The 16,096-nt window shown below is 36.3% G+C and overlaps 1 protein-coding gene and 1 long non-coding RNA gene across 2 annotated transcripts; both read left to right on the top strand.

Moving 5' to 3' along the window:
• The first annotated feature begins 10,601 nt into the window (after nt 1-10,601).
• LOC139142184 (uncharacterized) lies at nt 10,602-12,349 on the top strand. Its single transcript, XR_011554317.1, has 3 exons — nt 10,602-10,685; nt 11,594-11,670; nt 12,257-12,349. It is a non-coding gene; the product is annotated as an uncharacterized lncRNA (long non-coding RNA).
• Nucleotides 12,350-12,361: 12 nt separating this feature from the next.
• On the top strand, nt 12,362-14,568 carry LOC139142183 (uncharacterized). Its single transcript, XM_070712035.1, has 5 exons — nt 12,362-12,466; nt 12,840-13,238; nt 13,667-13,819; nt 14,048-14,138; nt 14,455-14,568. The coding sequence occupies exons 2-4, from the start codon at nt 12,894-12,896 to the stop codon at nt 14,048-14,050; spliced, it is 501 nt and encodes a 166-aa protein (XP_070568136.1). The 5' UTR covers nt 12,362-12,466; nt 12,840-12,893; the 3' UTR covers nt 14,051-14,138; nt 14,455-14,568.
• The last annotated feature ends 1,528 nt before the right edge of the window (nt 14,569-16,096 follow it).

The following is a 16,096-nucleotide window of genomic DNA, read 5'->3' as shown; positions in this document are numbered from 1 at the left end:
TTTGACTTGATCAAAATTAACCAAACTTGGTATGTATATTAAAGATACTATGATTTAACATTATTGAAAGTCATTAAGCGTTTAATTTCAGCCAATTCCTAATTTGCATATTTCATGAACTTTGTTAATTAGGAATATATATTTGAAATGACTGGACCAAAGTTGATGAAACTTGCTACATGTATTGAAGCCACTATGATACAACATTTTTGAAAGTCATTAAACATTTTTACTTCAGCCAATTCCGAATTTGCATATTTAATGAACTTTCCCAATTAGGGATATATATCTGAATTAACTTGATTGTAGTTGTTGAAACTTACTATATACATCAAAGATACTGTGATATAACATTATTGAAAGTCAAAAGACATTTTTACTTCAGCCAAAACCTAATTTTAATATTAAATGAATTTTCATAATTAGTTATATTTATCTTAATGGACTTGATCAAAATTGATGAAACTTACTATGTATATTAAAGACTCTATAATTCAATATTATTGAAAGTCATCAAGCACTTTCTCTTCAGCCAATTCCTAATTTGCATATTAATGAACTTTCCTAATTAGAGATATATGTCTGAATTGACTTGACCAAAGTTGACAAAATTTGCTACACATATTGCAGATTCCATGATAAAACATTACTGACAATCACTAAGCATTTTTACTAGAGCCACTTCCTAATTTACATATTTAATTAACTTTGCTTATTAGGGATATATACCGGGATTTACTTGATCAAAGTTGGCAAAACATGCTATGTACATTGATGATTATACCAGGTACTAAGATCAAAAGAATATCGAAAGTCATTTCACATTTTCATGTCAGCTTATTTATTTGCATATCTAATGAGCTTTCACAGCTCGGCATATATGGCTTGAAGGACTTGGCCAACGGTAATTACACTTGCTAGATAAAGTGGTGATACAATAAGAGCAGTCAAATAACTTTAATATTTTTATTTCAGCTAATTACATATTTGTATACTACATGACCTTTTAGAATTAATCGGCGGTGATTATTGTTCATTATGTTGATCATAATAATTTCAATGAAGTTGCAAACATGTGGCAAAGGTTCAAATTTACACATAACTTCAATATATAATGAAACACGTGAGCATTTACAGTTCATATCTGTTTGTATTTTTTGGTCAATTTTTGCCATTTTTGGTCACAATCTATGTTTCTCAAAAGTTACTCATCTGGAAGCTTTGATATTTGCTATACAGGTTTCTAGGGTTTATCTTAATGAAAGTTATTGAAATTCTGATGAAATCTTAAATTTTGTATTTTTGCAGTTAATCTTGCTATTTTGCTCTCCTGAAATGATCTATCAAAGATATCCAACTTCGTCATCAACACGTGTCGCAAAAGTTATTCTCTACATAACACAGCGGAGCTCTGTCGATTAGTAATAATAATAATAATAATAATAATAATAATAAATAATAATAATAATAATAATAATATTAATAATAATAATAATAATAATAATAATTAATAATAATTAATATAAGTATTATATAGAAATAATAACGCGATAATAATAGGTTCAATTTCCGTGAAAATTTTACCATAACGGTATTTTGGGTCGAAAAGACCAAATATGATATCGATTTCACTGCATCATGTTTCCATGGTAACCATTTTAGGGGTTGAAAATTTCAGTTTTTCTAATATCCCATGACAAGATACTTTGATTGATATGAAAATTATCTGGAGGGGGATTTCGGGTCAGAGAACACAAAAACCAGACTTATTTTAATGTTTCAAGTTGCCATGGTAACTATTTTGGATTGAAAATGTTACTTTTTTTAAAGAACTATTGATTGATGTAATAAAAAATGATAATAAGGTTTTTCTGGTTAGCACACCAAAAATATCACACTCATTTTAATGTGAGATGTTTCCATGGCAACCATTCAGGAGTAAAAGTTACCAGTTTTTCAAAGATTCCAACTAAAATCCAGTAATCAACAGAATGTGTTATATCAAAGGGATATTTTGGGTTAGAAAGACCAAATATCCAGCGTAAAGATCCTGTAATCAACAGAAATATTATACCAAAGGGATACTTTGGGTTAGACAGACAAAATATGATATCCATTTTTACCGCCCAGTGTTTCCATAGTAACCTATTTGCATTTAAAATTTCAACTTTTTTCCAAATTCCATTAAAAGTAATCCAAGTTACTATGCAAATGTTCTCCTAAGTGTTTTTATCACAGCATGAACTCCATGTTTATTTTTATTTTATGGTGCCACGGTAACCATTTTGGTAACTACAGTTTTTTTATTTAAAACCATAGACCCTTGAGAGGATCAATGTTAAAACATAATTTACTTTTTTTTATTTATTTTATGGATTTCAAAGTAACAACTTTTAACATTTTTTCTATAATAATAATTCATTCTAGGAAGAATAATAAAGATAATGTATATTGGGGCCATTCTGGTCAAATAATCACAATCATACCAATCCATAATCCAATAACACTAGGTCAGAATTTGTAAGACAATAGTTGTAAACATAGATATAAGACAGCACAGAACAGACAGTAAATAGACAGTACACAAACAAAGTCAAATTCATGCAAGAAAGATATATGGACGTCTGGCCAAAAGACCAAGAAGTGATGTCAAGTGTTTCGAAAATAGTAAGCGCATCCTGCCCCACATGTGACACCCGCCATATATCAATCTGTTAGTCACATAGGTAGTGGTCACTTACTAAGGCCCCATGTCATCGATGCCATTAGTGATCATTTGTCGAAGAGAGATATTGTATTTATCTACCAGCTTGCGATACCTGCCAAAAAAGCGTTTGAATGTACAGACAAGTCTTGCTCTGGTGTAACCTTGATTTAACAGTTTGTAAGAGAGATGGCCATGTCTCTCTACAAAATCACCATATGAACTGCATGCTCTTGCATATAGAATAAGCTGGGAAATGTGTACCCCATAAGCAGGTGAGAGTGGAATATTACTGAAATTACAAAAATTACAAAATTGTTTTCCATTAATTGTAGTGTGTTAAAATTAATTTTATATAGACCAGAAATAATTTTTCAAGCATTAATAATTTTGTTTCATGCAGTCATCTCAAATGTTATTATAGTATAGTACTAACTTATTATGCATTCATCGAATTAAGTTTATGCCTTCAAATCAATTTTATGTGCTAAAATTAATTCCACTAGTATCTACAATTAATTCCCCTAAGCACCGGAAGTACCATTATTTATCACAAGCAGTAACAGTAGCGCACAGTTTTTTATTTAAAACATAATTCACTGGTAGCTATTTATTTTATGGATTTATAATTAACGACGTACTTATATTCATTTTATGCTAATTCATTCTGATTTCTTTGCCTCATTCCAGGAAGAACAAATTATTTCTGATTGTTTAACTAAAGTAAAATTATGGCCATGTAGTGGTACATTACTTTTTTGTGTGACCTGGCGTAACCCCATAAACTCTATGATTTGCTAGATCTCCCCTTTCCATGACAATGTCTAAATTTGAACATGGTCCCTGTATACCTTTAAACATTTTTTTGAAACCCAGCAGGCCAAGACAAGGGGGAAATATTACAAGTTAAATGTTTCATGTTTAATACTGCCCAGGGCTCGAAATTAACTTTTTTCCTGGTAGTCCACTTGGGCTACCATTTTCTGAAGTTGGTAGCCCGGTGGCTGGTAGTCCATGCATATTTTAGATCAGGGGTATCTTTTTTCGTTAACCAGACAAGAGAGGGCTATTTTACAAGATTCTGCCCATGAAGTTAATTTTCTAGTCTTTTGATGTGTATACTTGCACACCTTTATACCCAAGGAAACAGGTATAATGGACGACAGTGGGAGTTTTGTGACCTATGAACACGTTTCACTCTCAGAGTTGTATGCAAATTTTAAAAGTCGCCATGACAACATGAAAACAATATGGCCTTTTCATCAGCACTAAGACATACTGTAGCAGGGCTAAAATAGACCATGGCCCTTCTGTTGGGAGGAGGCATAATTTCCGTGTCATTGTGATTGATACATTATTATCAAAATGCAACGAGAATGCGTTTTTATTGGCCATCGTTTCCTGTGCCTGTCATTCAAGTACGTCAGTTCAGATATTGAAACTTTGTTGCAAAGTTCCATGGCACGGCCGGTCGTCTCCAGAACAAAGTCATACAATGGCAAATTTCTATGCCCAGCTGGGTTTGACTGCATTTATCTAGCTTGTCCAAAAGTGACGGACGCATCTTTCAACCTTTCAGCTTGGTGAAAAACGCATTTATTGATTCGCCAAAGGCCTGTGGATTCGCTTATTTTTGCACAAGTGCTACATGGACATAGGAAAAAGTTGTTGAATACTCACTGTTTCAGTGAATCCGACATGATGAGAGTTCTCAAATCAAAAACTGTTGCCGTGCTTGAATACAAATGTCTTCTCATTAAATTACGTCATTGTTATACAAGAGTTAGCATTCCAAAGTCTGTCACCCTAATTTTTCAAAGTTTGGAGAAGGGCGGCATTTCCATCTGAACGATTGAACAACGTACGTGAAACGCAAAATTCCATCGCATACAATCCGGCAATATGTACAGTAGAAATACTGTATACGCTCCAGGTAAGTATAAGCTTATACTCCACAAAATGGCCACAGGCGGCGTGAACTTTCTGAAAGGATTTCCTAAACGTCCTACTTGTTACCTTAGAGACTCACATGTGATGTCCTGAAAGGTATTCTCTGCAGTAATTCCAGTTTCTGTCAACATGCAAAGCTCAACGACATGATTATAGCACGAGACATAGTGTACAGACGACACATTCACGCGCAAGTAGACTAAATTGCGCATGCGCCTATTGCAGGGATAGAAATACTTTTTTATTTCTTGTGGCAAAAGTTTGCCACCGGATTTAAAATCAGGTGGCAATTATGAAAAATCTGGTGGCAGTTTGTGATCGGTTACTACAACATTTTGTCATTGCCACATACTCATTCTAATTTATAAATTCTTGAAAATATGGTGAGTACACGTCACAAAAAATCAACCCATACTGCAGGCCTCGAAAAAAAATTTTCAAACTTACCAACCGTGGGACACGTGAATTTCATTTTTACTTGCCCGACAGGAAAAATTACTTGCCCTAAATTTCTAATAACTGTACTAGTAATTTGAACAGAAAGCAAGAGTTTGGCCATATGAAGTGAATTCAAAGAGGGAAAAAACAGATTCAAACATGAACTACATTCTTGTTAAAATGAAGGACTATTACCAAATCTGAAATGTCGCAGAAGTAATGTGAGAATACTTTAGTTTTTTCTGTAGATTTGGCCATCTAGAAAACATCTTTGAATTTGGAATTTTTCCACAACCTAATCCAAATTAAAATCTTTGCATAAGAGTAATAAGATTGTGTGATTTACAATGTGCATGGCTGCTGCTCTTTATTATCAAGCTGAGATCACAAACAACTGCTCTGCTAGTGTTTATCTGCCAATGCATACGCACATGTACATCTGCAACCCTTTTTGTTTACATGTTTACTCACTGAGCACAGCCGTCTTTCAAAGTTTTATTTTGATAAATGTATTCGTCAAGAGAGCAGATTAAAGTTTCGTTGTGGTTACTCTTCAGTGCAGATTTGTTTTCTGTAACTGAGACTGTGAGAGCCGATCCCTAACAACCAAGGTCACGTAATTTGAAACTGTCTGCATCCTACGCACTACGTAGCTAGCTGCAATATGTGGCCTCCTTGGTTGACTGAGCCCGTTTCGACTACGATGTAAACTTGTACTTTTTCATCTGGGTGTTGATTTACGTTGAACAGTAAGCATTGCCGAGATCCATGGCTTCGAATAAGTTTACATCCATTTACCAAGCACAGGGTGCAGTTTACACTATCGCGTGAAGCCGATCGACTGTCATACGACTCATGCTGCACTTGCACAAAGAGAATGGCAACCACTGTCAAGAGCATACCACTTTACGGCACACATACAAAACAGTGAGTTCACTCCGTGTCGTCGGAGAGAACATGTCGCAAAACTGTATTTTTACGACTTTTTGTGTTTTACAACAGCAAGAACGATTATTTTGCGATGTCTGGCGGATTTTCAAGGGTTTTCAGAAAAAACTTTTGAGAGTTGAAGGACTTACAATGATTGTAGGCGTGTACAGACCTAATGAGATACGTTTTCAAGCTTGAATTGTCCAGAGCTTAGTAATTAGTTAATTCAACCGCTGGTGCACTTGCCCATCGGACGGGAAGCATATTGATTTTACTTGCCCGAACGCAAAATTCACTAGCCACGGGCGTTGGGCGATAGGAATTTTTGAGCCCTGTACTGGCTAATGAATTGCAAGTATTTATTGTTATTTAATTCATGCAGGCTGCAGTTTGGCTTTGTTTTCAAAATGTCACAACATGCTTTTATCTTGTGTCGTATGACTGCATATGCGGCTATCACAGAGGGCAACAACATGTCCAGTGTACAAAAGCTGCTGTCATCGATATGGAGATTAGCCAATCACAAGTTTGGATTCATGCACGCTGTGTTTTCATTCATGCCAAAATGTCGCAATTAGTTGGGTTTTTTTTTGGCTAATGAGTTTTTCCGCCATCAGACAACGCGTGTTCTCAGACTAGTGTTCCTTCATTCAAGCTGTAGGATCGATGACAAGATGACCCAAAATTTAGTGGCAGAAAAATACCACCAGAAAAAAATTTGGTGGCAGATTGACAGTTTTTGGTGGCAAATGCCACCATTGCCACCGATTATTTCGATCTCTGGCCTATTGGCAGACTACACTGGCAAATGAGTGCACATGCGTGATGTTATATTTGCAGAACAGAAAAACTCATGCTTTTGCTCTATTTCCATCCTAAAACTTCCTCGATTGCTTACAGTAAATGCACACCAACAAAATAAAACCCAACAACGTCAGCACAGGGAGAGGGTTTATGGTTTTCGCCACAATGCCACGCTGAAGATACGTTTAACATTCCACTGGCGCAGACTCTCCACAGTCGCTGTACCTTGTTTGCGGGCGCCCACGACTGCCACGATCGGCCTGCATTTGAAGGCTACGCTGTGCAGCTCAGCAGCTGTGAGCACGCACTGCCAGACACTGCGACTGTCGGTCTTTGCAAGTATATGAATTTTCATGAGGTAGTGATGTCAAAAGAAACACCTATCTAACTGGGCAGAGAGAATATATGTACAACAATTAGAAGTTACCTCTATTGACAAAACTAAAATGAACAACACCTTTTCTTCAGATTCCAACAGCTTCAATGAATTGTTATTAGATTTCTATATAATACTTGTAGCCCCTAAACGTGTAATATAATTAATATAAGTATTATATAGAAATAAACGCGAATAATAATAGGTTCAATTTCTGTGAAAATTTCATCATATGGGTATTTGGGTCGAAAAGACCAAATATGATATCGAATTCACTGCCCCATGTTTCCATGGTAACCATTTTAGGGGTTGAAAATTTCAGTTTTTCTAATATCCCATGAAACGTTACTTTGATTGATATGAAAATTATCTATTGGGGGTGTTCGGGTCAGAGAACACAAAAACCAGACTTATTTTAATGTTTCGAGTTGCCATGGTAACTATTTCCAGAACAATGTCATATTATGGCAAATTTCTGTGCCCAGTTTGGTTTGACTGCATTTATCTAGCTAGTCCCAAAGTGACGGACGCATCTTTCAACCTTTCAGCTTGGTGAAAAACGCATTTATTGATTCGCCAAAGGCCTGTGGATTCGCTTATTTTTGCACAAGTGCTACATGGACATAGGAAAAACTTCGACTCACCCTAGCCCTCTCGATTGTTGAATACAACCACGGTCCATGATGAGAGTTCTCGAATCAAAAACTGTAGCCATGCTCGAATACAAATATCTTCTCATTAAATTACGTCATTCTTGATATACAAGAGTTAGCATTCCAAAGTCTGTCACCCTTTTTTTTCAAAGTTTTGAGAAGGGCGGTATTTCCATCTGAATGATTGAACGACGTGAAACGCAAAATTCCATCGCATATGTTCCGGCAATATGTGCACTGTACAGTAGAAATACTGTATACGCTGCAGCCAGTGCAGGTACGTATATACTCCACAAAATGGCCACAGACTGCGTGAACTTTCTGAAAGGATTTCCTAAACGTCCTCCTTGGTACCTAAGAGACTTACATGTGATGTCCTGGAAAGTATTCTCTGCAGTAATTCCAGTTTCTGTTAACATGCACACATTTTATAGCTGAACGACATGATAGCGCGAGACAGTTCTACGGTACTATACACATTCTCGCGCTCCCAGGCTCAATTGCGCATGCTCATACTGGCAGACTACGTCACCTGTGTTTTGCTTCCGGCGCGGCCGACTTGGCAACTTAGGTTGAGCAAACAAATAACGAACTGCCGAACGCACTCTCAGTGATGGCGGCCATCGTATTGTGTGCATACCGAGACGATCGCTCGCCGTGCGCGTGTTGTTCCTCGAATTCTGACCCATAATCATTTAAAAAATGCATTCAAATGTGATATTGAAAGCTGTTCTCATTAATAAGGTGGCATACTCAGCATAGCTGGATGTTTATCGCTAGTTTACCTTTGACCTCGCGACATTTGCAGAAGTTTCTTAGCACGGACAACTTGATAACATAAAGCATGGCGGTCTGTAAGTATTTTCATTAATGTGTTGTGTAATTTACGAGGTTCAGATTTTAAGTAAATCAATTTTAACAAGATTGAAACCGATTTCACCGTGTCTGCAGTGATTTAATCTGTACATTTCATGGCGTGATTGGGTTATTTTTTATGCGTGTGGGTTTTTTTATTTACGTCCATAAGTGCGTTGCAGTTGAGCATAGTTTTTCGGACCATCACGCATGTCTCCCTGGTAACGGGTTTGTTTACACACTGGCATATTTTCTGGCGCCTTTTTCAATCGTCTGTTGGCCTAGACTGTGAAAATGTCATTCGAATTTCATGCTCGTGTGCTAAAAACCGGTGTCGTATTTGTGCACGGAAAATAAATGGCACAAGTTATCCATGCTCCAATTTTATCGTGGAGTTAAAGAATTGTTTCAGAGTACAGTTTTAGTGAAGACATTCTGATGTTCACCCGTCCAATTTTTGTTGCCTCTGTAAGAGAGTCATTGCTTCATGGCAGCAGGCAGAAAGCAATAACAAAACCTATCGGCCAGGGACACACTTAGTGAAATGGTCCAGACACTGTAGAGTACGGAGACGTGCGGTGTGTGATGCATTGTGTAAGGCAGGAAAGAAAAGAAAGACAGTAAAAACAGGGGCAGACCAAGTCAATACCAAGGCAGTGACATTTCTGGTATCACTGGCAAGGAGACAGGAAAGACGGGGAAACTACAGAGTGAAACTCATGGCAGTACAAATCTAACAGCAGCTGTAAAACAGAGGGCAGGAAAAAAGATGAGAAGATTCATTCCCTTGCAGAGACAGAGGTTCAATGATCTCATTGAAGAAATGGAGGGTCCCATTTGCAAAGACATAATAGATCTAGATGGACCAATACAACTTTTGTGTGATGGACCACATGTGTTTTGTGCTGAATGTTTGTGTCAGTGGTTGCAAGTTTCTTCATCCTGTCCTGTGTGCCGTCTCTCTATTATGTGTGAATCTATTGTAAGTCCCCCATTGCCTTTGCAAACATGCTATCAAATGCCACAGTCACATGTGATTATGGGAATGTCGGTTGTAAGTCAGTTGTGCCACTGCAAGATCTGCAACACAACACGGAACGGTGTGTTTACCAGTCAATTGCTGGAGACCACTGCTTCTCGTCAGTGAGCCCAGTCCCCATTCCTGACACAATCAATACCGAGACATCAAATGATGAAACATCAAGGGATAGGCAGAACAATATATGTGCAGTGAAGGCCGCAGAAATTATGTTGCAGAATGTATCAGCGGTGCATATGCTGCCACAGTATGAAGAAATGGCAACAACACTTGTCAAGAAAAAAATAGAAGCAAACAGAAGTGATGATAGTTTGATAAAGGTTAAAACAAAGGGCCAGGTGAGTTTTTACCTGCATTACTCTTGCTGATCTATACCCACATAATTATACAGTTAGATTTTGGAGTAAATTCTTCTGATAAAGTTATCATGGAATATGATAATTTGTAAATTTGTATTTGTAATAACATTTATTTGGTTTTGTAGTACATGTGTGACCTGGTAGTGGTTCAACAAATTAATTTCATCAAGTAATGAGCTAGTCCAATTTCATGAATTTATCACCCACATATACTTTTGAAAGATAAATTTGGTTTTTCAATTTTTGGTGTGATTTTTTTCAGCCATTGTGTTTAACATATACACCAAAGCCACGAAAACAACCTCAGAAGCTAGCACTAGGACAAGACGTCAGAGGGTGTTGCAGTTAGTTAGAGGAGAGACATTGTCACTGGTGGTGATGCGATGCTGCAGCTGAGTGAGAGGAGGTGAGACACCAACAAAAGGACAAGAAGGAAAATCCTCCAGATCTTGGGACTCACTTCTGACATACCTCCAGGTGCTGGCCTTCATTGGAAGTTGCTATGGGAACAACATGGGCTGCCAAGAGGAAATTACGGCGTTACTTCAAGGCATGGCATGTGAATATTGGAAGTGAGGTATATAATGCAGGTCATTTTCCCCCACACTCATCAAGGTCACTGCCTTCTTGACCTCACAACCATGAATTTAATAAGTCATGTTTGGAATTTTCTGGAAATTTAATTAGTTGTGTAAGAGAGAGAATTTTAGAACAGTAATTAGCATGTCAATAAAAGTTCTAGATTGTTCTTATATGCTCTTATATAAGCACATGAGTATTAATATTGGGACAGCAGGCTTGCAGTCAGACTTTTGGGATTGTGTGCAAACTCTATTATGATCATGTAGAGAAAGACTGTGGATAAGTAATCTTGTTATCACATATTACTGAATATATGTGTTACTGTTGTTTTTGCATCTTGTTCATATTTGTCTTCAGGTTTAGCAAACTTACCTGGCATGGTACAATACCTACCAGTGAAATTTGGATAAAGTTAGGTGGGGACAAGGGTCAGGAACCCTGAGAATGGTTTACCAAGTTGCTAACATCAGCAATCCAAATGTAGCAGATAATACAGTGATTTGGAGTACATTTGCAGCACCTGATTCCTAGCACAATTTAGAAATAGCTTTAGCTTTTAACAGAGGTCAGGTAGACAAACTGGATTGCACAAAGTGCAAGTAAGTCTAAACATGCATACTGTGTTTTACTAAACAATGAACAGATTGTACCATATATCTATTTTGGTACAATATTTGGAACTTAAGATACATACATATTGGTTATCCAAGTTGAATACATGCATTATACTGCTGATCCAAAAATCTGAAAAACACTGTGCAAATCTGACCAAACTTATGCAGCATAAATATGATACCTACATTAAATAGTACAAAAGGCAAAGTTGTTTTCTTGCATGTACAAAATGCATTGATGTGTAGAAACATGGGCATTAATTATGAATGGTGTGGACAATTATTTCAGGGACAAGACACTATTAGCATGGATGATGGGAGATTATGAGTATCTGGCCAAGAGTTATGGATTGTCTGGACCAAATGGTATGAAATGTATACTTGCATGCTATGATTTATACATAAGAAAAGTTGAGGCACTGACAGGACAGGCAGTTTATTGTGTACACTTCAGTTTTACCTATGATTTATATGTGTACGTCCTTGACCTATCAGTTTGCAATTTGTGCGTCTGTTAATAATCAGCATGCATTGTGTATGATATGCTGTAGAACACAATTATGATAATTTGTTGTAGTTTTTCGTTGACTTAAGACATTCACAGCTAACATTGATTAGTCAGATAAATTTAAAGGAAGGGGTACACAGTGGGTCAGATGTTGATAAATATTTGCAAGCTATTGACAAATGATTGTTTTTTATTTCTCAAATGAATTCTTACACATAGTATTAATATGTATACTGGCAATGCAAAATGTAGTAACCATGAATTTCTTTGAAATAAATATTTAAATTGATAAGTTTGCATATATTACAGGTACATCCTCTCCAAGAGTTCACACATGCACATCACATTGACTTCATGAACACCAGTCATGTCTATACCTACTAAGGTTTTTAAGTAATTATGTCAGTTTTTGTTCCTTGTCTTCCTCACATTGAAATAATTTAGGGAAATATTTTTGCGTATGCTGTGTGATCAGCAAGGAACAAGCACAGTTGCTGAAGCAGGAACAACTATTGTCATCAATGAAGATGAGAAACCTTGATGATATCGAGAAAATGTCACAGTGAATTTCTTTCAACTGGTGGAAACCTAAGGCATGCCATGCAGCACTACAATAGTGTCAGAAAGCCACTTTTCAATGTACCACTGCACAGAGTATGTACTAATCAATTCAATCCACTATGTTGTTTGCTTCCATTGACCAACTAAACATATAGCTCTGTTCTGTTTCAATCAGTTCACTTTACCTTTCTCTGAACAGTTCAACAGACCACACTGTGACCTATCTACATGTATGCATGCCACTATGTCCATAACGGTGTGCACAAATAGAAGTTTATTAGTGAAGCTATATGAGAAAACAAGTTGACAATGAAGCCAGCACATATGTCAGCATTTGTGATCAATCTAGTTGTTGTATATTTTTATGTAGTGTTTTCTTCATAAATAGGTAGGTATGAAAGTTACAAGATATTGTCATACATTAAAAGTAAAAGATACATGTGCTAACCCTTATATTTTATCACAGGTTGCAGTCCCAGGGTTGCACATCAGTCCTGGCTTGTTTTAAAAGTTTTTCACCATGATGGAAGCTAGCTGTGCAGTACTGGATATCAAGATCACCACGAATCTGGAGAGAGATGATGACATTGATGAACCCGTGCTGAAGCCTGCTGGATTTGACACATATGTGGCCATGTTGAAACAAGTCGAGACATTACAGTGTGAAGCGAAAGAACTCCAAGAAGAAGCTAAGACCTTGGCTGATAGTGTTGAAAAGGCTCTCCTTGCTGATGATGACTGTGACAATGATGATGATGATGACGACAACAGTGAAGATGATGGCAGACCGCCACTAATGACCTTGGGCAAAGTTAAAAAAGCCCAGGAGAAAGTGCAGGAACTCAGTGAAGAAGCTGACAGGAAGGTTAGTATTTATTAATAGAAGACCATACTACATTAACAAAATAAAAATACATGATTTTGTGATAATTTTGAAATCTTGTGAGACGCAATTAATTTCAGTGGCAGTGAGTTGCTAGCCAAGTCAAACTTTTTATCAAACTGGAATAGTTGCCATGTTAAATAAACATGTAATGTTTGTGTAGCCTGTATCATGTGAGAACACCCACAGATAACCTGTCTAGCAACCTGAGATCTCAGAGGGTCTCCTTCATCTTTGAAAATGGCATATTGATACCAGAAGTAAGATCATTTTTGTGATGATAAGCAATAACATTGTCAATCTCAAGTGCACAGTCATGTCTATGCTGCATTTTCAGAATTTTGGATTGTGCACATTTGTAGTGCAGTCAATACTTTCCAGACAACACAGTGTTTATCTTTGTTTCTTAGATATCTGAAGCTACAGACGTAAAAGCGAAACTGCCAAAACAATGTGGTTTTGTAGTCTGCGGTATTGACCAAGCTCTGCAGTCATTTGGTGTTGGACGTCATTCTTACCACGGGCAGGCATTCATCGGAAATCATGTGAACAAGTGCTGTAAAGTATGTGTTTTACAACTGTACACTGTTTTGTTGCTAAAGTCAGTGAAAGGCTCAGTATTCTGCTTGTCATGATTTTCAAGCTTTCAGTGTCAGATTTATTATGTGTTATATATATACTACAGAAGATGTATTTCGTCTACATTATTTTGACCTACTTTCAGTGAAACAACTCTGTTTGCTTCTTTGAAAGAAAGTTATCATATCCTTTTTTTATTTTTTGTGTTTCAGTAAGAAAACATTCAAACGTTGTGCAAGAGCGTCATCAGGACCACAGCAAGAATATGCCCATAGCTGAATGAACAGGCTGCACACATTTGTGGTCTGTATAAGCCAATATTTTCAAATTTGCAGCCTGCCATAATCTTTAGAGTACAAGCAATAGAATGTCAGATGAATATATTAGCATTCTCAGTTCATGGACCAGTATATGTAATGATGACTTACCATTTTAGATGTTTTCACATGTTCAAATGAAACTTCCTTCAGTTTTATCTTACATGAAATATCATTGGAAAAGTTGAATTTTTAGCATGAAAATATAAGAATGAAATACTTCTAAATGCTTTCATTATGATTTAGTATATATACTAACAAGTACAGATGTAAATAACCTTGTTTTGCTTATCTATTTACAGAATACAACGAACCTGGCAGTTGCAGGTGTCCATTTGATTTCAAGTATTTCTCATTTTTTAATTTTGTCTGTATTTTCATATTGTATTTAAAATAAAGGTATTTGATCATTTCAATTTGTATTTTTTTTCAGTTTCTGTGTACCTTCCTTTTCGTTTCCTATATTTTTTGTAAAGCTCTTTATTTGTCCCTTTTTTAAAATACAACTTTGTGGGATAAGTTACTTTTGATATTCAGAGAGTTTGTAAAAGATGTTTGCCCGAAACTTTGTTATCGGTACATGTAATTTATTTGAGTCTTGTCACTTCAAGAAATAAAAAAAATGTTTTATTCTATATGCACGTGCCCGTTTTGATCATTATGTTATGGTTTGAAGTAATTTTTAATAACATTACAGTTAATTTGCCATTGTGCTGTTAAAACAATCACCGTATAATACAAATAAGGCAATAATACATTGATTTCTGCCTATATGATGAAAAAGGTGCCTCTCTAATTTTTGCCGTTTGTGGCACTGTTCTGTGGCTTCCGATTGAATGTGTATCCATAAAGTTCGCACACAAGTTAAAAGTCTGGGCCTGCTGGGTATCGCTTTAAACTGCTTAGTGTCACTTTTCCGACAAGCATTTAATTACTCCTTGGCCTAATAATGTCCCTCTCTCTGTACAGTATTATGTATAATTCTGCACTGCACGTACAACAATTAGAAGTCACCCCTTTTGACAAAATTAAAATAAACAACACCTCTTTTTCAGAATTCCCAGAGCTTCAATGAACTAGTGTTATTACTTTCTATATAATACTTATAGCCCCTAAACTTGTAATAATAATAATAATAATAATAATAATAATAATAATAACAAGGCAGTATTGCTGAAGGCAATGAGTACTTGGGCCGTGATAGAGTAATTTTGAGGACAATATATACTACTATTCAAATATGGTCTTGAATTATCTCCTGTCAATGAGGCATTTGATTAACTGGTTATTAAACGAAGCAATGGCATGACAACGGCAAAATATGTCTAGCAACTTTTGTGGAGTTTGAGGCAGGGGTTCTTTATTTATAGCGGGAATTGCTTAAACTCCTTAAATATTCAAATTACAGCAAATTTCTTTTGTTCTCAATGGTAGATGTCTAATATTTAGATGGGCATATTTAGATTTCTACCCTATAGTTATCCCTATATACCAAAAATCGGACATCCAGCTCTATTGGCTTGCTCAGAATTAGATATGCGCATAATTAATGAGGTACAATATGTGGTGTCATAAGGTGTCCCATCATACCATTTATGAAGGGTGTAGCACTTGTGGTTACTGAGTTGTGGACAAATATATATATTTGAGGTCAAAGGTCGAGGTCACGTGACATTTTGTCAAAATAATTGTATTGCTAAGTTATTCCTATATACCAAAAATCAGACCTCCAGCTCTATTTGCGCGCTCAAAATTATATATGCGCATAATTAATGAGGTACAATATGTGGTGTCATAAGGTGTCTTATCATACCAAATATGAAGGATGTAGCACTTGTGGTCACTGAGGTGTGGACAAATATATATATTTGAGGTCAAAGGTCATTGAGGTCACGTCACATTTTGTCATAATAATTGTATTGCTAAGTTATTCCTATATACCAA

Source organism: Ptychodera flava, chromosome 10 (assembly GCF_041260155.1).
Source record: "Ptychodera flava strain L36383 chromosome 10, AS_Pfla_20210202, whole genome shotgun sequence".
Classification (NCBI taxonomy): Eukaryota; Metazoa; Hemichordata; class Enteropneusta; family Ptychoderidae; genus Ptychodera; species Ptychodera flava.
The sequence above is the reverse complement of the archived record's forward strand: the minus strand, read 5'-3'. Positions and strand labels throughout refer to the sequence as shown.

What these genes read in the sequence shown, in the direction of transcription:
- LOC139142183 (XM_070712035.1), top strand. Translation starts at nt 12,894, where the DNA reads ATGATGGAAGCTAGCTGTGCAGTACTGGATATCAAGATCACCACGAAT. An exon ending in GTGAAGAAGCTGACAGGAAG is followed by an intron (nt 13,239 to 13,666) that starts GTTAGTATTTAT and finishes TTTGTTTCTTAG; the next exon opens with ATATCTGAAGCTACAGACGT.